Here is a 20366-nt window from a genome sequence, read left to right as displayed (position 1 = left end):
AACTTATAGACCAAGTTCTCCTTCCCTACCATTTGGAAACCTTCTAGTTGCACCATGTAGATGTTCTCATCAAGGTCACCATGTAAGAATGTTGTCTTAACATCTAGCTGCTCTAGATGTAAGTCCTTGGCAAACACAATGCTCAACATAAGTCTAATGGTAGTCATTTTAACTACAGGAGAGAAAATCTCATTATAGTCAATACCTCTTTTCTACTAAAAACCTTTTACCACTAACCTTGCCTTGTATCTCTTGTTGCCATCATGTTCTTCCTTGACCCTGAAAACCCATTTGTTCTGCAATGCCCTCTTTCCTGTTGGTAGGTCAGTCAAACACCAAGTTTTATTCTTCTCAAGTGTCTTCATCTCCTCCTGCATGGCTAATTCCCACTAGGCTATATCATCCATCTGCAATGCCTCATGATAATATAGAGGTTCTCCATTGTTAGTCAACAACAAGTAATTTGCTGAAGGAGAGAATCTATGAGGAGGCCTGATAACTCTACTAGATCTCCTCACTTCAATTACTGGCGTGACTGGAATGGTCTCCTCAACTGTCCTATTTTATGTGCTCTCATCTTTTCCTACAATGTTGTCTTCTGTAATTTCATCTAACACTGCCTCTTGCTTCTTTGTTGGTTTCTTCTTAACTTCAGCATTTGTCTCAAGTCTGTCCTTGTACATTGCATTTTCATTAAAAGTAACATCTTTTTTTCTAATGATCTTTCGATTTTGATCATCCGAAAAATAATATCCCATATCGTTTTCTCTATAACCAATAAAAATGCACTTTCTTGCTTTTGGATCAAGTTTATCCCTGTCAGCATCTCTAATACGAACATAAGAAACACAACCAAATACTTTCAAATGAGAAAGAATTACATCCACTACTACAAAAATACTATTTAACATCGCTATATTTATATCGATTTTAGTAGAATTGATGTAAATCATAAACGCGGTGGCAAACTTGTAAATAAATAGAAAATGCAAACATATTTACATTGGTTGGGAGGAAAAACGATGTAAATATGAGCAATTCTACATCGATTTTATGATTGAACGATGTAGAAATGGAATCAGGAAGTTATTCTACATCCGTTTTGCTTATGACCGATGTAGAAGTGAGCCCCTCCTGCGAACACGCTAGGTTAAAGCATACTCGAGGCCAAGGCCTCTTCGCTCTCTTCCTCCTCCATCTTCGCCGTCGCTACGTCTCCGTCTTCCTTCAACCACCGCATCACCATCCCTAATTTCCTAACCTTACACGAATCTCGCGCCTTCCTCCTTGTCCTCCTCAACAACCTTCTCCTCTCCAATGCCCCCTCCCGCACTCCCCTCCTCATTTCCCAAACCCTAAATTCAAACTTGATAGAGCAACATTGGTCTCTAACTTGATATTTCTTTTTCCTTCTAGGTTGTAAGGTGTGAAATATGTGCAGTGGTTACAAAAGGTACATTAACGGATGGGGAGCTGCTGTCTTCAAACCCTGAAGCTGCTTATTTAATGGCCCTGACCGAGCATCATGAAAATAATCCAGATGAAATTTCATAGCATATCTATGGTGTTTTTATAGTTGATGTCGCCACAAGTAGGGTTATTCTTGGACAGGTATGACACTGTACATTCATTCTAGTTCTCTGGCTAAATTTTATTATGCATAAACTTATTCCAAACCTTGAATGGGATCTGTAAATGTGATCTGGCTGTGAAGTATTGAATTCTTCTACCTGTAGCTGTATAGGGCTTTTGCACAAAATTTCAATATTCATTTGGTTGCTTTGTTCCTTCCTCCATTTGCCTTGGTGATCAGTTATTATTTTAGAATTTCTTGAATTTATTTGGAAAGTGAGCATGCATACCAAATATAGACCTAATTAATCTTCTGATTGCTTATATTATCCCTTATTTATGTATTTTGGGGTTGGAAAAAAAAACTTAAAAAATAGAACCTTTAGTACCTTTTCACACGAGATAGAAACAATAGTTTCTGCATAAAAGATGTTATAACAAAATTAAATCTGTTTTTGCAGTTAAATAAACGGATTGATGCATCCATAATTGAGATCTTAAGTCCAATAACTTTGTTCTGCTAACTTTTATTAATTTTGGTGCTAGCTCCACTAAAGAATGCAATTGACTGGGCATCTAGACCCCCAAATGTTTGGGCTGGCAAAGCTGCTGCAATTGTAAGTGCTGGATATGATGAACCTGGTGGGGGAAGGGAACAATATCATCTTGCCAAATTGGAGTCTATCTTGATCTTCATTTCATCAATAAACCAGAATTCTTCCTTAATTCATTCCAGCCCCCCAAAAAGTTTAACAGGGATGGTGATTTAATTGATGAAGAGGCCAAGAATAAGTTAAAGCAAGTTCTTCTATCCTTGCAGAAATTGACCCTTAGACTTCAAGGCAAAGGCTGAGCCTCAAGTTGCTCTAGTTCTCAAAAGTTTTTGAGGTAAGTTGTGATTTTAGAAACTCTAATGTGATACAGAACTTGCATGACAACATTATGGTCCGGTATAGGTAAATCTCTGCAAAAATTAGTTTTTCGAAAGCTAAAATTAGCTTATACTTAAGCTAACTTGTAGGAACTCTCTCATATTGGTTTCTCCAAAAACTCTTATTTTAACTTATGTGTAAGTTGATTTTAGTATACCTTGCTGGTTCTGAACGTGCAAAAAGAACTAGCGCAGATGGCATGCGTTTAAAAGAAGGTATTCCTTTTGCTTGTGATGGGGCATATTGTTTTGATAAGAATAGGAATATAATTGATACACAAAAATATGTTCTCTAATATATCATATTTTCACAAACCACAATAGAATTTTGAAAATTGTACACCACTGCCTTTCTGCTAGATGAGTTTTATAAATGCAATTTTTAAAATTTTAGTGATAAGTTAGTTTTTCCATTGTCAAGGCATTCATATCAACAAGGGTTTATTAGCTCTTGGAATGTAATAAGTGCTTTAGGAGATGAAAGAAAGCGAAAAGAAGGTGGCCATGTCCCATATCGTGATAGCAAATTAACAAGGCTACTATAGGTTTGCACATTGGGATCTGGTTTTTTTTTGTTGCATTTGTTGTCATGTACGTTTGTGCAACAATCTGAATTGTTTTCCTTTGCCATATGTCACTGTTTTCACACAAAAAGAACCCAATAAAATGCTAGATTATCTTGTCAAACTAGAACATTATATTTTTCCTGAAGTTTAAGAATGTTCATTTGCTTCTGCGGTTAAAACTCATGTAAAGAATCCCTCTCTCCTTCCCTCCCTCTCAATCTCTCTCCTACACACACACAACTTAACAAATGAAATTTCTTTTTTAATTGTTTTATAACTTTTAAGTTAACCAACATATCTGCAACAACAATTGTTCTGCCAGAACAGAGTGTAGCAACAGAGAAAGCAGGTTTGGCCGTAAACAAGAAAGGTTTGACTTTAAAAGAACTTCTCCAGCAAACGTCTCATCATAATGCAAAAGTTCATAGAGGTATATATATTAATATATTTTCAGTATATATAATTGCTTTTAAATGTGCATATCAGTGTCAATAATTCTTTATAGAACAATTTTGTATGTTTGAAACGAATAAAATCCTCAAAAAGATTAATCTTGATAAGCTGAGTTGAACAAAAGTTTTCAGCACAGTAGATATTAACTTGTTAGGTTATTTATTAACCTTAAAATTTAGAAGCCAGGTTATACTTGTGCACTTGCTACTAACATGAGGGGGGAATATGACTAATGTATGAACTATTTAAATAGTTCTCTCTATTTATTACAATTATAATGTATTTTTTGTTATTATAATTAACAGAACATTTTTATGTATTGAAATATTGATGAACCTTGGTCCGGAGCTGAAACACCTAACCTAGGTTTTGGTTTAGCTTTTAAATTTTCAGGAATGATAAAGGTCAAGTTGGTTTGAGTTTAAGTCTAAGGCAAAAAATTAGGACCATGAACATTGTGTTAATATTAGTCACTATTTCCAAATCTGTCAAAAATAAAATTGAGTGGTCATTAATTATATTGTTTGGATCTTATGGAAGTTTCTCTAATGGCATGTCTTTATTGCTTTAATGTGTTGACCTGGTTCCTATTCCTAATATTCTATTATTCTTTTTGAATTGTAATATCATAAATTAATTCCATTGCTTTATTTAATCCTGTTAAACATTCCAATCTTCATTTAAATTTGGTAATCCTTGTATTAATACTCTTTCTTTTCTACCTGCTAAATTACAGATGCATTGATTGGTATTAAGGATTTATTCATCAGATATCCAGAAGAATAGAGGTTGCACAAGTATACTGCTATAGAAAAACTTCGTGAGCGCAATGGTGATGATGATAAAGTGGTCCGAAAATCATTATATGATCTTTTTAAAGTAGTGATTTTACCTGGCTGTAAAGAGGTAATTTTCATTTTTTTTACTTGAATCACTTTTCTCACACATTGGGATGATGCTCCATTATCATTTAGAAGCAATCCATCACTGACTCACGGTCCAAACTTGTTTCTAGGATTATGACCTGGTTAAATCTTATGTGTCAAAGATCCAAGAGATGGAAGGTGAATTACAGCGTTTGAAAAATTCAAATGAGAAATCTAGACATTTTGTTGACTGAGTTGATTAGGATGATAGCAGATTCCAGTCAAAGAATGCTTTATTTGCATGTGATAATCAGTACTCTTCTGATTGTGATGCCAAAGTGGACATAACAGGTAGAATTTTGGCAGTTGTTTTGATGAATTATTGTATGATGTATCCTTGATTTGATTGTTAACCCTTGTGGCTGATGTTAATAATATTATTTCTGACAATTTTGTTATGGTCGAGACAATTGAAATATAAATAGTTATTTTTTTTATTGAAATATAAATACTTGCTATAGTATTAAAGAATTAAGGTTTTTGTATGTTACTGTTTGGTGCTAGAAAATCACGTGTCTAATTGGAACGTGTCAAATTGTTTTTGTGTAATTTGTAAACAAATTTCTAAAGCTACATATATGTTCATTACAGGTAATCAGAAATAATCTATAAATAAGCATGATTTTTTTTTTAAATGAAATCTACATTGGTTCTCAAGAAAACCGATGTAGATTTAAGCATAAATCTACATCAGTTGTCCAGAGAACCGATGTAAAAATGTATATATTTTCTACGTCACTCTATTTTACATCGGTTTTAGAACCGATGTAGATGACTTTAGAGAACCAATATAGAATATGCATCTTGTAGTAGTGATCCTTGCTTTGCCATTCCTCCTTAGGAATCTTGAACCCTATCGGAACTGAGGGTCCTCGATTAATGAGGTATGCTGTTTTGCTCACTGCATCTACCCAGAATGTCTTCGATAACCCTGCATGAATTCTCATACTCTTTGCCCTCTCATTCAAGGTCCTTTTCATTCTTTCAGCAACACCATTCTGTTGAGGTATCTCAGGAATAATTTTAAGCATTCTAATTCCATTCTCAACACAATAATTAACAAATTTAGGACTATTGTATTCACCACCATTATCAAACTTTAAACATTTAATTTTTTAATCCTGTCTCATTCTCAACAGCAACTTTCCACTTCTTAAAGGTATTAAATACTTGTGATTTTTGCTTCAAAAAATAAACCCATACCTTTCTGGTGGAATCATCAATGAAGGTGACATAATATCGTGATCCTCCCAATGATGAGACTGATCTTGGTCTGTACACATCTGTATGAACAAGCTCCAACTTCTCAACCTTGGGCATCCTCCTTGACTTGGCATAAATAACTCTCTTCTATTTTCCAAACACACATGGTTCACACAACTTTTACCTCTTTCAACTATGGAATTTTCCAAGCACACATGGTTCACTCATATGACCAAGTCTTTATTGGTGCCACAAAGTCGAAGAGTGACCAACATCATCACTGACTGAATTTACTTCTTCTACAGGTAATTCTACCATGTAAAGGGTTCCTTTCTTCTAGTCGCGATCAACAACTAGATTACCCTTCACCACCTTCCATTGACCATCTCTGAATGTACGTAACTCGATATCCCTGAACATCCAGCATACCCACAAAGATTAACATTCTCTTGAGGCCTGGAATATATCTAACGTCTTTCAATGTCCATATTGTACTCGCAAAAGTTCTAAGATTATATCTTGCATGCCTACAATGTTTAAAGCTTCATCATCTACTAGAAAAACTTTGCCAAAATTTCCAGTTCTGAATTTTTTCATCAAGTCCTTATAAGGAGAAGCATGGAAAGATGCACCATAATTCATGATCCAGGATTCAAACTTACTCTCAACACAACAGATCAATGCATCATCAATGTCTTATTGTGCTGCATTCACTGTGTTGTCATGCCTCTTTTCTTTAAGGGTAAAAGGAGAAATACACTGGTTTCTAAAGAGGCCATTTTGCTGACAATTCCAACAGATAATATCCTTGCGAGGTTTGGACTGTCCTCGCTTCTTAGACTTTGATCTGTCACGCTTAGAACCTTGCCTCTTTTCAGGCTTTCTGCCTTTACCTTCTGTGCTCAATAAGGAACCTGCTGATTCTCCAACGTTTCTCTTGCGAACATCCTCATCAAGGATTAAATCCCCAATCCTTCGAAGGTCAATTTCATAGTCCCAGATGTACTAGCGATTGCTATGTGACAATTCTTGACCAACTATCAGGCAATGAGGATAGCAACAATAGGGCTTGTACTTCATCATCAAATTTAATATCCATTGATACTAATCTCGACAGTAAGGAATTAAATTCATTCACATGATCTGTAACACTAGCACCTTCTCCCATCTTCGTATTAACTAGTTGAAGAATAAGATATACCTTGTTTGATGCTGATGGCTTCTTTTACATGTTTGATAACGCCTTTAACAAAGCATATGTCATCTTCTCATTGACAATGTTGTAGGCGACATTCTTTGCCATCGTCAGTTTGACGACGCCTAGAGCTTGCCGATCTAGCAACTCCCAATCTTACTAAGACATCATTTCTGGTTTATTCTCAGACAGAGGCTGATACAGTTTCTTCTAATACAAATAATTTTCAATCTGCATCTTCCAAAATCTGAAACCGCTCCCATCGAACTTGTCAATCTTCACTTTCCCATCTTTTGCCATTGCTCCCACTCGCGTGAAATCCTAGGCTCTTGATACCAGTTGTTGGGGATCATAAATGCACTCACACGCACAATTACAAGAGAGAAAGTAAATTAACAAGACACAGAGATTTACGTGGTTCAGTCAGAATAACCTACTTCCACGGTCACACTAGATGATATTCTCTATTTCATAATTAGGTTTATAATTACATGAGTATTTATAAAAATGAAAGGAAGCAAATAGGCCAAATCCAATAAACCCTTCAGACTCCACATACTCAACAAAGTTCTCTATTGTTGAGGATTAAGGTAGTTGCTGGAAATAAATAATTTCTTCCCATTTTTCATTTAATAAAAATATTATTCAATTAATTATTTTCTTTTATTCTTAATGCTTGTTTTGGCTTGATCACCCAATGCATGATTTTATAGAATATTTAACTGAAGTTGAGAAACCTTTTTGAAACTACGATATGGAGAAAACATTGATGCGATTTATTATCAAGGAATTGGGATAAACCTCATCAGTTGACTTTTGGTTCTTGACCTTAATATGGGATTGCTTAACAAAAATTACTTAGAAATTGAGATTTTCTTTAAACAGCTGTGAATTTCTCACCTAAAAATTTAGGGTTTAAATACATGCGTGGGCTATCGAAATAACTGTATACTTGCAATGTTGAATGGAAAACAATAAGATTTTAAATAGGGATAGTTAGTTAGTGGATCAATCATTGACTAACTTTATTATTAATTAAATTTCATTACAATTTATTACTTCATTATTATTCTATTACATTAAACATTTTCTTTCAGAATAATTTTAATTTCTTAGTAACTTGTTTGTTTGGTACAAATATTATATTAAATAACTAGAAGCCCAAGTCTCTATATATTTGATACTTGGACTTTTATCTTCTTTACTACTATGTCAACTAGTATACTTTCCAAATGCGCATCATTTACAAAATGCAACAATAAATAAAACAAGTAAAATTAGCCACAAAATAGAATATAGTCTTGTAAAAAAATCTACAATTATCTCATTAGTAAATATTCATGGTAGTGAGCACAAGAGCATCAACAACAACCTGAGTTCATTACACACTTGAAAAAGATATAAAATAGTTTTCATTCCTAAACTAAAAATGTACTTTCCAGATTATCGCCCACATAATGGTAGTGAAGGGAGAAAGACGCATGAAGAGGAAAGGCTATTATTATTCCCAACAAAAGATCCAATATAGTGACAAATTAGACCAAAATAGCTAATATGTTATGAGTTTCCAATAAGTGTAAAACATTACTAGAACTCAGGAGAATAAAGATTCTAAGTTAATTTTACCATTACTCAGGTCAATGAATAATTCTGACTACATAACAATTTTCTTATCCAAGTGATTCTAATTAGTTAATAGATTAAAAATTTTTATTGCCCATTTCAAAGACAAATATACCCTAACTCCATTGATCGTATAAATTTAAGAGTAAGTCTCTCAAAAGAAAGTTGCAATGTCAAATTCTATAAAAAAAAACTAAAAAAAATGGCAAAGGGAACAATCAATACCTACAACTATACATATAAATGATAGAAAATCAATATCAATGCATCCTACCTTGGTGGAATCAAAATACTTTTGCCTTTACCACATGATACTGGAGCGTGATTAGACCCAAAGATAAAAGGACATTGTTATGATAATTCTTTATACAATGTTCACTTATCACCACATGAGCTAGGTCAATTTCTGTCAAAAAAATAAAAATAAAAAGACAGTGTGATGATAAATTTCACAACGTGAATAGAACACATGATTCCTAGCAAAAGAGAATGCAAATTATGTTTGAGGCGTGAGGACCAATATGTGTATCATTATCATGTATAAGAAAACACATATTTATTCAGTAATTTTGAATAGAAGTTTTAGTAGCTCAGGCTCTTATCCAATCCTAGATTCAAGATATGGTATCATAACGTATCGTAATTCGAATATTGGATTACTCTCAAGTCTCAACTAACCAAGAAACGATTATTGAAGACAGATACTAGGTGTAGGGATATATTAAAAGAACCATGGTTTGAATTTTCTATTCCTGGTGCTGAATCATATCCTAGAGCTATTTCTAGTGTTGCTAGCTCTGTCTCTACTACTACACCAAGTTCAGGTGTTGTAGTTGTGGTTGATGTTGTTCCTAGCTCTAATGTTGGTTCTAGTGCTGTCGGTATTGCAACTATGAATAGAAACCAAATTCTAATTCCAACCCAACTTTGGTTTATAATACAGTCTAGCTGATTTACAAACCATCATTCATGCCAGATCAGTTTCATTCAACAACAATGGTCAAATGTAATTTGGAAGACAATGGAAATAATAATAAGAATAATAATTTGACTTTTGAACAACCAATTGTTACAGATGTTGGCCAAGGTTCTAATGATTTACAACGTGGTGCTGCAATTGTTCTTAGTGCTATTGGTACCAATAATTCAGCAACTCAAGCAATTGGTGATCATTCTACTGCTGATCCTTCATCTGTTGCAGAGGTTCCTATTGTTGAATCTGTGACACATTTTGGTGTAGTAGTTTTAGCCATGGTAGTTGAATCTTTAGGATACAAATAGTGTAGCGGAAAGGCTATTTTTTGAATCATAAAATGATAGTGCATTTTCGAAAGCAACTTTGTATGTATTTATTTGGCCCTTTTGATCTTTGTATGTGTCTAATATTTATGTTTTGGTTTAGATTTATGATAGTGGTATTATTTGATGATTGTTGTAATTTTTACTCAATTTTTGACTTTTTACCCACTTGAACACTCTGTCTTGTGCATGTCATATCTTTAGCTCCCTAACTCTGATCAGATCATTTTTGGTACCGTTGGAAAGCTTAGAGAGAGTGTTACAACTTCTCTGTTGAAGACAATGTAGTGAAAAATTGTGGCCTAGGATAGTTTTATTTTGCTGTTTCTAGTTTTAACTTTAATGACTTGTAATTGGTGTATTAATGAATTAATTAGTGGGTCAGGCTTTGTTTAGTCATACATAGGTCCATTTAGTTGTCTATACGTAACTGTAATTACATTGGAGTGATGAATTATTTTTGGACCTTTATTTTTCATAATTCTTGCACTACAAGTTTCTCTCATTTTCTCTTAACTAATTTCTTCTCTCTTCTCTGGCTCTCCTCTCCACATAGATTTTTGAGTTGATAACAATGGAGATGCATGGCAAAGTTTGATTAATCGATTAAAGTTTCCTATTAGATGGTAAATTCTTCTTAAATCTAAATTTTTCTCTTTTCTTTTTTAATTAATTTCAAATTCAATTCATGATTGTGGACTTTATTTTTGATTAATTGATGAACATGATCAATTCAAATTAGTTTTAGAATACTGAAATGGATTCAATTCGTATTGAAACAATGCGAAGCATATTTGTCTTCGTAAGATTTTCATAAAGCACGATTGCATTCTTTGTTTCTTAATTTGAATTGAATATTAAATGGTAAAATCCAGATTAATTCTTAATACTCTGATAATTAGAAACTTAAATTGATGTTTTATCCAATTTAGATTGTCAAACTCATGATTTTGTAGAATTAAATTCCAGTTTTACAATACGTTTTAATTTTTGCACATAAACTATTTGTGAAAAATCCTCTTGTTAACTCTCGATAAAATTTGAGTTTACGTGGATTGTGTCTTTCGAGGATTTGACCTAGGGTTTCTCAATATTGCAAAATTTAGGAGAAACTATTATTATTTGATCGCATTTGATGGTGTGTGTCAAGAATCAAATTGTATCGTAAATCATAAGATTCATATATGATCAATAAAAACATAACATATATATATATATATATACAAGACATATAAAAGCTAGCACTCTTGGCCTAGGGACATTTTAACATAAACAAACATGAAAAATGAAATCAAACATAAATATATAATAAACTATAAGCTTCAATATGATCAAAGATACGAATAATAAGTCACAAGGCCAAAAGAAATGGCTGTACTATTCAACAACAAAGCCTCCAAAAGAACCATTTTTGTTGCTGCATCAATGCCTATAACAGTGGTTGTTTGTTGCTCTAATTTAGCAATATAGCTAGCCAAAAAAATATAAGTGTTGTTGTGTTGCTTCATAAATTTAGCAAAATAAAATAATTAGACCAACAACCCAACAACATGTGCAAAGGGCCGCAACAACACTCCAACAACAATCAACACTTATATTTATGAGAGAAGGGATGGGACCACAAGCACCAACAACTGCAGTTGAAGTAGAGAACAAGTGAAGAGTGAAACGCAAGAGTGAAAAGCGACAGTAAACACGAATGTGACGAATATGTGTAACACGAAGTTGAAAATGTACCACGAAAAGTGAATCCCATCAAATTGGCCATGAAAGATGTATTTAGAGGGAAAATCAACACTTTCCATCTCTTTTTTGCTTTTTCTTTCCCCAAAAAACTATTTTTTAGGGTTTCCAAAATCAGGTTATGCATGACCTGACCCGATTTTAAGGCGCAACCCACTGTTTTGAAATCGTGCAATTCTGACTAGAATCACGATTTTTTCGATTCAAGCCACGATACGCACAATTCACATGGAATTCTTGAATAAAAACAAGATGACATGCGATTCGAATTGTCAAGCCTCAGAATCATATCGTATCGTATGATATGAATCGTGAATCGTCCGATACTTACTACAATGGTTTTACCAGCAAAAGCCACTTGTATTTTGGAGGATCATGCGACTAACTTACCTATTAAGAGTTTTTATTCCTTCTAGCCAGCTAGTAGTTTGTTGGAAGGCACGCTTCCATTAGAGGACATTGACTCTGTTGATGACCACCTTGGTTTGAATATTTCATCTTAGCCAACTGCACAGATTTTTGATTTTGCTATGACTCAAGACTTGTCCAATTTTGATTCCTCTGTCCAGTAAGACATGGCTTTACTTACTGCCAATAATTTGCTTGGAATGCTCAAGTGGAGGATCATTCTTCCCAACTTGAGACTACTAGAGGTTAGAAGAAAAAAACAAGAATTCTCCTTTTGATCCTTTAGACTTTACTACTAGGAAAGTGTCATTTTCTTGCAAAAAAATATTCGCAGAAATTTTTTACGAATTTTCTTGCAAAAAAATATTCGCAGAAATTTTTTGCGAATTTTTCTACAAAAAAATATTCACAGAAATTTTTTACGAAAAATAATTTACAGATATTTCTTACAAATTTTGCCACAATTTTAATAATCATAGAAATTTTTTTCCATGGTAAAAATTTGTAGAAAATATTGTAAAAACTTTATTTTGTTTCTTGCAGATTTTCTTGCAAAAATAAATTCGCAAGTAATGTTTACTAAATGGTAGAAAAATTTTGCAGGTGACTTTTCTTGCGGATTTTGCTACAAATTATAATCCGCAGAAAAATAAAAAATATATATTTAAATTTATAAGTTTAATATTTTAAAAAAACTTCAAGTCCCACATCGATTGAAAATAAATCAATTAAAGAGTATATAAGTTGGGGGCAACACTTGTCTTTCAAGTTGATTTATATGGTTGAGTGTTAGACTTATAATTTACAATCTTAGAATTTAAAAGATTATGTATCACATGTTGGAGGCATGGAAACAAATGTTTCGGATGAATTCAATGTGAGCATTTGAAAGTTGAAAAATTATTGATAGAATTTATAGTAATTTCTTTAATTTTTTTCGTAAAAATTATATTCCTGCAAAATTCTTGCGAAAAAATTTGCAGGAAATTTTCCTGTGAATTTTTTTTTGTAGAAAACTTTCCTGCGAATTTTTTTCGCAAGAAATTTCGCAGGAAAATTTCCTGCGAATTTTAAAATTCGCAAAAAAATATTATCCACGAAGGTATTACCTTCAGATAAAATTTTGCAGGAAAATTTGCAGGAACAATGTTTCCTATGAATTTTTATGAAAAATTCGCAGGAAAAGTCGCATGTAATAAGAGAAATTCTAGTAGTGTTTGAATTTTTCCCAATAGAGCTTCATAGTTGTCATTTCCTTAGTGATCATATTGTTTTAAATAGGATCATAATCAAAACTTTATTTCAGAATTTCAAAACTCTAGAAATAGCCACAATAGTCTAATCCCATTACAATATACACTACAAGAAAATATGATTTTTATGATGACAATATTTGTCACTATAACCTTAAAAAATCGTCACTGCATATATCTTGTGACGATATTTTGATTTGTCACCAGTCGTCACTAATATGCGAGTCACTATTTCATTAGTGACTATTTTTTAGATGTCACAAATAAAATATTTATTGTGATAAAAAATATCGTCACTAGTACTCATACACAATAATGACAAACTCATGTTGTCACAAATATACAAGACTATATAGTGATAATTTAATCGTCACTACTAAAAATTAATAATGATAATAATAAAAATAATAATAACAAAGTATTATTATTATTATTGCTATTAAATGTCAATTTTTTGTCACTGATTATTAATTTTAATCGATAGAATTTTATGACTATTTTTTTATAATAATTTATATTGTTTGATTATCACTATTTATTTAATTTAAAAATAATGCACTCGTCACTTTTTTAAATGTTAAAATGAAAATGAATTAAAGTAAATACATGATTAAATAATTCAAATATAAGATTAATATATATATATAAGATGCAGTACATGTACAATAATGAACTAAAACACAAAAATATTTATTAGAGTAAATGCGTCAGTATTGGACACAAGTTAAAACACTAAATCACTAAATATAAATGAACCATTACATGTTTAATAACAAAAATTGAAACATAATACCAACAACATTTTAAATCCCAAATATTGTATATTAAACTATTACAACTACTAACATTTCATAAATTTTAAATTAAATAGACTATTCTCTAAGTAAAAAGACAACATCTTCATGAATTTCCAGTCCTGCAAATAAATATAAGAAAAAATAATAAATATGTAGAAAAAGAAAATAATTGGTGTTTTTTTTAAATGTAATCACATATAAAATTTATTATAAAATATTAATTAATAAAAGACTTCAAATAAAAAAACTTACATTTTTAACTTAAGCACTTGAGTCAGTAGAGTCTACAACATCATATTTCTCCCAATAAGTTAGTTATTTGACGCTTCACTTCATTCTCAACATTTTGCTTCATTTGCTCTTGTTGAGCATCAATCAATTCTCTTTGAGATTGCAATTCAATTTGTAGTTGAATATTGGTCTCCTCTTGCTTTTTAGTAATATCAGTCAATTTTTGCACTTCTAAATCTAAATTATTTGCTCGATTTTGAGCATTCTCAAGTTGATTTTGAAGAAATTGTTTTTGTGAAAATTTCTTAGTTATTCCTGAACTGCCAACACCTATAGAGTGATTTGGTTTTCTTCCTAAAACAATGGCAAAGTGTTCCACCAATGGTACAGGGGCCTCTGAAATATTTTCCTGATATATATCACTTACATTCTTCAAATCTTCCTATAAAAAATATAAAAAAATTATGATGTCATTAAAAGTTTCACTATACTAGTTCACAAATAGATATTAAAAAATTGCATAAAAGCATTATTACTAACTATCAACACATAAAGAAAATTGCAACTATATATAATATGTCACATACAATATATATAATTAATGTTTTATATTTAATAACAACATAAATTCTATAAAATATCTTTTTACTTACCATAATTTGTTCTCCATTTGGAATGCACCAAGTCCCATTAGATCTCATACGTGTTGCTTTCCAAACTTCCATAGCGTTTGGCCATTCATCAGCTTTGGATTCTTGTTTCTATTAAAATAAAATAATAAAATAATACAAGTAAATTAATGATTAAATTATCAAAAATAAAATTTAGTGTTAAATGACTTTATAAATTTGCAAACCTTACATTTATTGATATCTTATTCTATATGAAAATAAAAAGGAAAATTGTTTTATATAATGTACAAAGAATTTTACATGAAATATTACCATTTCAAATGCCTTTTGCACAATTGATTTTGTACCGGTAATTGATTTCATCTCTTGCTTGCTTCGATTAACTTTATTTTTTAAGCTCCTTTACTGCATATGAATAAAAATTATTTATAATCATATAAATATAAAATTATAACAAATAAATTTAAACTCAAAATATTTAAGTAATTTTACCTGAAATTTTAAATCACTCCACTTATTATTGATTAACCAATTCCAATCATCAGGAGATACATTTTTTGGCCTTCCCTTCTTTTTGAGATATAGTTGATGTAAATGATAAAGCTTATTTTTGTATTGAGATTGAATTTGCTTCATTGCATATTCCTTAACCTCATCAGATAAACTTAATGCATCCTATGTCACATGAATATTATAAGAGAAACATAAACAAAACATTATCAAATGAAGTTTAAAAATATAAATTATGTTGAATGAAAGCAATAACCATACTAACCTTCATATGTTTCCACATTTCATCTACATCATCTTTAGCTATTTCACTCCAACTATTAACTTGCAAAGGAGCTTTCTGGCGTATACAAACTTGTGCCTCTGACTTAAAATATTTTGCATGTTTTCCACATATCTTATAAAATGGTGGAGGAAATTGAATGTCAATATTTTTTCCTTTTGCCATAAGCCTTTCTTTTTTCTTTTTAAATTTTGCATTAATTGTATGTCCACGTCCTTTCCTTATGGCATGATCACCTAAAATAAATAAGATAAATTAATAATATTTTATAATAATAATATTTTATTTTTTCCTAAAAAAGTGTCATAAAAGTACCTGAATTAGATTCAACTTGTTCTACATTCATAGTTTCTGAGGCATGAGTTGTCCTATTGGGTTGAGACTCATTCACTTGTTTTTTAACGTGTGTAAATGGACCATTAGAGACTCTTTTAGAATTCAATCTCAATGGTCTTATCACCTATCAATTAGAATAATTAATTATAAAAATTAAAGGTAAATACAAATTACATTATTAAATAAGTAAAAAAGAATGCCATAATCAAATTGATGAATTGTCTGTGCATTTCAAGTATCAATCCAAAATGATAAGATTTGTCTAAAATTGGTGTTCTCTAAGAACTACAAAGTGACTATCCATACAAAGGTTTTTAAAAAAAATTGTATGAGCATATAAGATTATGAGACACCATACTTTGTTGAAAGACTATCATCAATAACTTGTAAAACTATAAATTTTAGGGATTAGTAATATTTGATAAGAAAAGTTTTTCCTAAATGCATATGTTATTGACTTAAATGATTAACAAACTAAATTACTCTAATACAATCTATTATAATTTGATAACAAAATAATGCATATTAGAATTACAATGAAAAAAAAATTCAACACTTGCCTTTCTTTTTCGTGACCCAAAAGCATTTTCAACACTAAAATCATTATCGTTGTTATCCTCACTAGAAAAATTTGATCCAAGTTCTTCTTCATCTTCAAGTATGTAGTCTTCATCATCCTTTTCAACTTTCTCTTTATCTCTCTTCTTAGAATTTTGAATCAGACCCTTAAAAATGGAGGAGATTTGGGACAACCCAAGAGCCTCTAATCTTGCTCTATTTTCTGCAATTTTTTGCATCCTCTGCTCCTCATACTTGGAAGTTTCAAGCTTTGACATTGTTTTTCTCTTCTTCACTACAAACAATAAACCTTTCAATATTAGATATATTAAGTTTATATTAGCATTTAAGAATCCAATTGGAATAGTAAAAAAAAAATTAATCTTTGAAATTATTGATTCTTCTTTTTCCAATTGTACATTATTTTTAATCATATATCACAATCTTAGTTTATCATTTTGGGATAAAGTTTAGTTTAGTTTAATGTCCAGAGAAACTTATTACAACAATCAATGGAAGTGAAATTGATGATGACCTAATTACAATAATCAAGAGAATTGAATTGTGAAAGAGAGAATGATGATATAAAGAAAATAAAAATACCATACAATGTTTCTGATTGCAAAAGGCGAACCAAACTTTCTTGACAAGAGGAAAAAGAGAATAAAGTTGAGAGGTTACCTTAGATTTTTCTACGCTCTTCATTTTCTGCAACGTTCTTGATGGGAGAGAAAATAAAAAGAAAAGTGGGAGGTTACCTAAAATCTTTTTCTTTCCCGCTTGTTTATAAGTGTGTCTCCTGAAAAATAAGAAAGTGAGAGGTTACCTATTCACGCTTGCTCATCAGTGTGCAGTGTGTCTCGTGAATTTGTTTTAGGTTAAGTAAAAAAGTTAAACAATAAATAAATAAAATTATAAAAAAATTATAAAAAAAATTAAATTTAAATTCCTTAAAATAAGGATATTATTTATTATTTTTTTTATTAAATAATTCAAGATTATGTTATATAAATTAAATTTTCATAAAAAAAATAAGCTACGCATTTTTTCAAAGACCTAAGATTACAAATTTCAATAACTAATTTTATGTCATTAATATTTTTTTATTTATTATAAAAGTTGATAGAAAGATTAATAGTAGTTGAAATAAAAAATATTTATTAGTGTGTCTCAAAAGGTATAAATTTTAAAGTTTTTATAAAATATTTGCAAGTTTGTCATATTGTAAAAGTTAATAATTAATTTTTTAATTCTCAAAGCAATATAATTCAAACACTAATAATATTATTGTATTACACATATTAAATAACATATTATCTACTAATAATATGAAGAGAATAAGTTGTGCAGTAAGTACTTCCCTCCAACATATTTTTATATACAAATTTTATAAAATAAAATTAAAATTCTATTGTTTAAGTGAATGCATTTAGCTATTTCATGATAGATGTACAATTTATAAGTGACAGTTTATAAAATTGGGCAATCTGATGGAAAACTAGATTGGGTCCAAGGACCTTGACCAAAACTAAGGATCATCAATCTAATTATAATATATAATAGTTTAGACAATGAATATAACATCAAATGAATAAAATAAAACTGCAATAGTAATATTGTTCTTATCAAGTTCAAAGTAAGAAGCAATGTATAATACATTTCTTTTTGTGATAGTTGCTTCAATTAGAGTTCTTGTCTATCTGGTAGGGGAGGGATAGTCCAATAATAATAATTCAATTGATATATACGCACATATATAGCCTATAGGAAGCTTATCGGGTGAGAGATGACAACATAAGAGGAGCTAATCTCAACCATCGATATATATATAGTTATAAGGCCAAAATTAACACCTCCCACTCGTGCTCTCACTAGATTTCATAGGAATAGCAAAATCTGAAGAGGTAATGCTAAGACTTGGTATCTAAAAGGAAAATACTACAAAAGCAGAACAAAAGTGAACAAAAAAAGACAAACTGAAAAGGAGAGAAACAAACAAGATAATGATCACTCATCCCACAACGTAACCTTTAAAGGGATTTGTCAATACTATTTAAAAAGAAAAGGTTAGAATATTCTCATGGACCAAACCTACTTCAAAATAATTTGGGCATACAATTTGGTTTGTAAAGAATCATAGAATACTAACATCCACTTGATCAAGCAAGTTCAAATTAATGACAGCTTACGTTTGACAAGCCACCAGAAAATAGTGCAAATGAGAAATCTGATCTCTGATTAATTAACTGAAGCTTTAGAAACCCTTTTCCAGAAACTTTGTAGAGGGGACTTGAGTAATTTGCATATTGATACTGCACAATGATAAACTTGCAATTTTTTATTCTGCAATTCAGCTTTAGAAATGAACTATTTAATTATGATTAACAAGCAAATCCAGCTTCAATCAACAGTTTCTGAGTAAAGTTTATTTTATAATCATAAAGAGCAGAAGAAATGGAAGAAATTATAGAATAATTTAGCTTTCCCCCCTCTGGAGGACTTGCAAACAAGTAATTACTAAAATGAACAAAAATTATACCTCGGTCTTCTTTTGCTTTGATCTTTTGTGAGAAAAGTTTTCACCCTGTGTCTTAAGTTACAACTTAGCTCCTAAATAAGTTTTGCAGAATTTTCAGTTAGTGCCCCTAGTTCTAATCCAACTGCAGCAATGTTAGATTATCAAAGATTGAAAAAGATACTTCGAAATTTTAATTGAATTTCTTGAGCTTAATATATAACTTCTGGCCTTAGTGGGTTCCTGACAAGACAAGTCCAAACCATATCAACAAATATATAATTTTATTGTTAATTTTAAAGTCTGACTCAGATCAATTGAATTTAGAGCATAAACAACAATATTTCCTGGGTTTTTAATCCGTTCTTTCCTTAAATCCTTCACCAGTTACAGAACAATCAAGTGGAGGGATTCACTCCATTTCCCACGTCCCTTGATTACCTCATACTCAAATAAGAGATAAAATAAGAATAAATTTACAAAATTTGTTGTTCGAACAAGCAAAACATGTTCTTTAGAAGCCATACATATTTTTTGCATATTCAAAAGATAAAGCATAAATAATGCCCGAAAGGAATATTATAAAAAATGTTGATACCAATTTGACTTTCTTTTATATATGAATCAAACATCAGTCTTCTAGATAAAATTTAAATTGACTTCAGACTTTCAAAACATGTAAAAAATTCTAAATAAATTTCAATCAGAAAGAAATGATTGTGATAAACTCATTACCAAAACATAGAACAGGTTAGTGGTCACATCCCCGCATGTACCTTAATGGGCGCAGAACACAATAGTGGCGGATAGACTCTACGATTTTCTTTCGCACATGTGAAAGCATTGAAATGCAAAAAACAGAAACTTTTAAAAATTGCGAAAATAAAACATATAGATAAACTCAAATCTGAAAAAGAAATACCAAAAGAAAGAAGACTTTATCATAGTTTAAGTCATGCCCATTATTTGCATTTTATCAAAGATGATCACTATTTCTTTGCTTTTCTATATCTTAAAAAGGAAACAGATAATGTTAGGGATTTGCATTTTACAGAAACCATTAATCATCGGAAGCGGAAGCGGCAACCACATACCTCTTCATGAGCAAAAAGAGAGCGAAAAAGAGAAAACGAAAACGAAAAACATAGAGAAACAAACCTCTTCGTGAGCAAAAAGAGAGCGAAAAAGAGAGACAAATCTTTTCGTGAAGAACGACGCTTTTCAAGGGGAAGCCACGCTCACCTCCTCTTCAACTCCTCTTCACCTCACCTTTCACCTCCTCTTCGTGGTTGGTTTCTGAAATTTGAAGAAGGAAATTTCACTCTTAGGGTT

General features: G+C 31.1%; 2 protein-coding genes and 1 long non-coding RNA gene across 6 annotated transcripts; 1 reads left to right on the top strand and 2 right to left on the bottom strand.

The window, feature by feature from the left end:
- Positions 1 to 1071: 1071 nt before the first annotated feature.
- LOC114915505 (uncharacterized) lies at positions 1072 to 10638 on the top strand. Of its 3 annotated transcripts, none has more exons than XR_014428530.1 (6): positions 1072 to 1611; positions 2119 to 2460; positions 3397 to 3499; positions 4259 to 4428; positions 4538 to 4739; positions 10325 to 10638. It is a non-coding gene; the product is annotated as an uncharacterized LOC114915505 (long non-coding RNA). The 3 variants fall into 3 exon arrangements; XR_014428529.1 differs by lacking the exon at positions 10325 to 10638 and adding an exon at positions 9545 to 9896 and having other exon boundaries at positions 1073 to 1611; XR_003803556.2 differs by lacking the exon at positions 10325 to 10638 and having other exon boundaries at positions 4538 to 4846.
- Positions 10639 to 13841: 3203 nt separating this feature from the next.
- Positions 13842 to 15231, bottom strand: LOC114915506 (uncharacterized). Its single transcript, XM_083062257.1, has 4 exons — positions 15145 to 15231; positions 14854 to 14961; positions 14222 to 14642; positions 13842 to 14088 (listed from the first exon to the last, which is right to left on the bottom strand). Exons 1-3 carry the CDS (start codon positions 15193 to 15195, stop codon positions 14262 to 14264), a joined length of 540 nt encoding a protein of 179 aa, XP_082918383.1. The 5' UTR covers positions 15196 to 15231; the 3' UTR covers positions 13842 to 14088; positions 14222 to 14261.
- Positions 15145 to 20356, bottom strand: LOC145950674 (uncharacterized). Of its 2 annotated transcripts, none has more exons than XM_083062250.1 (8): positions 19811 to 20356; positions 18709 to 18831; positions 17201 to 17318; positions 16522 to 16814; positions 15941 to 16085; positions 15608 to 15861; positions 15325 to 15507; positions 15145 to 15237 (listed from the first exon to the last, which is right to left on the bottom strand). In XM_083062250.1, exons 4-8 carry the CDS (start codon positions 16795 to 16797, stop codon positions 15235 to 15237), a joined length of 861 nt encoding a protein of 286 aa, XP_082918376.1. In that variant the 5' UTR covers positions 16798 to 16814; positions 17201 to 17318; positions 18709 to 18831; positions 19811 to 20356; the 3' UTR covers positions 15145 to 15234. The 2 variants fall into 2 exon arrangements, with proteins under 2 accessions (XP_082918376.1, XP_082918380.1); XM_083062254.1 differs by lacking the exon at positions 19811 to 20356 and adding an exon at positions 19059 to 19484.
- Positions 20357 to 20366: the final 10 nt, after the last annotated feature.

This window comes from Cajanus cajan, chromosome 1 (assembly GCF_000230855.2).
Source record: "Cajanus cajan strain Asha chromosome 1, NIPB_CcT2T_4, whole genome shotgun sequence".
NCBI lineage: Eukaryota > Viridiplantae > Streptophyta > Magnoliopsida > Fabales > Fabaceae > Cajanus > Cajanus cajan.
The sequence above is the reverse complement of the archived record's forward strand: the minus strand, read 5'-3'. Positions and strand labels throughout refer to the sequence as shown.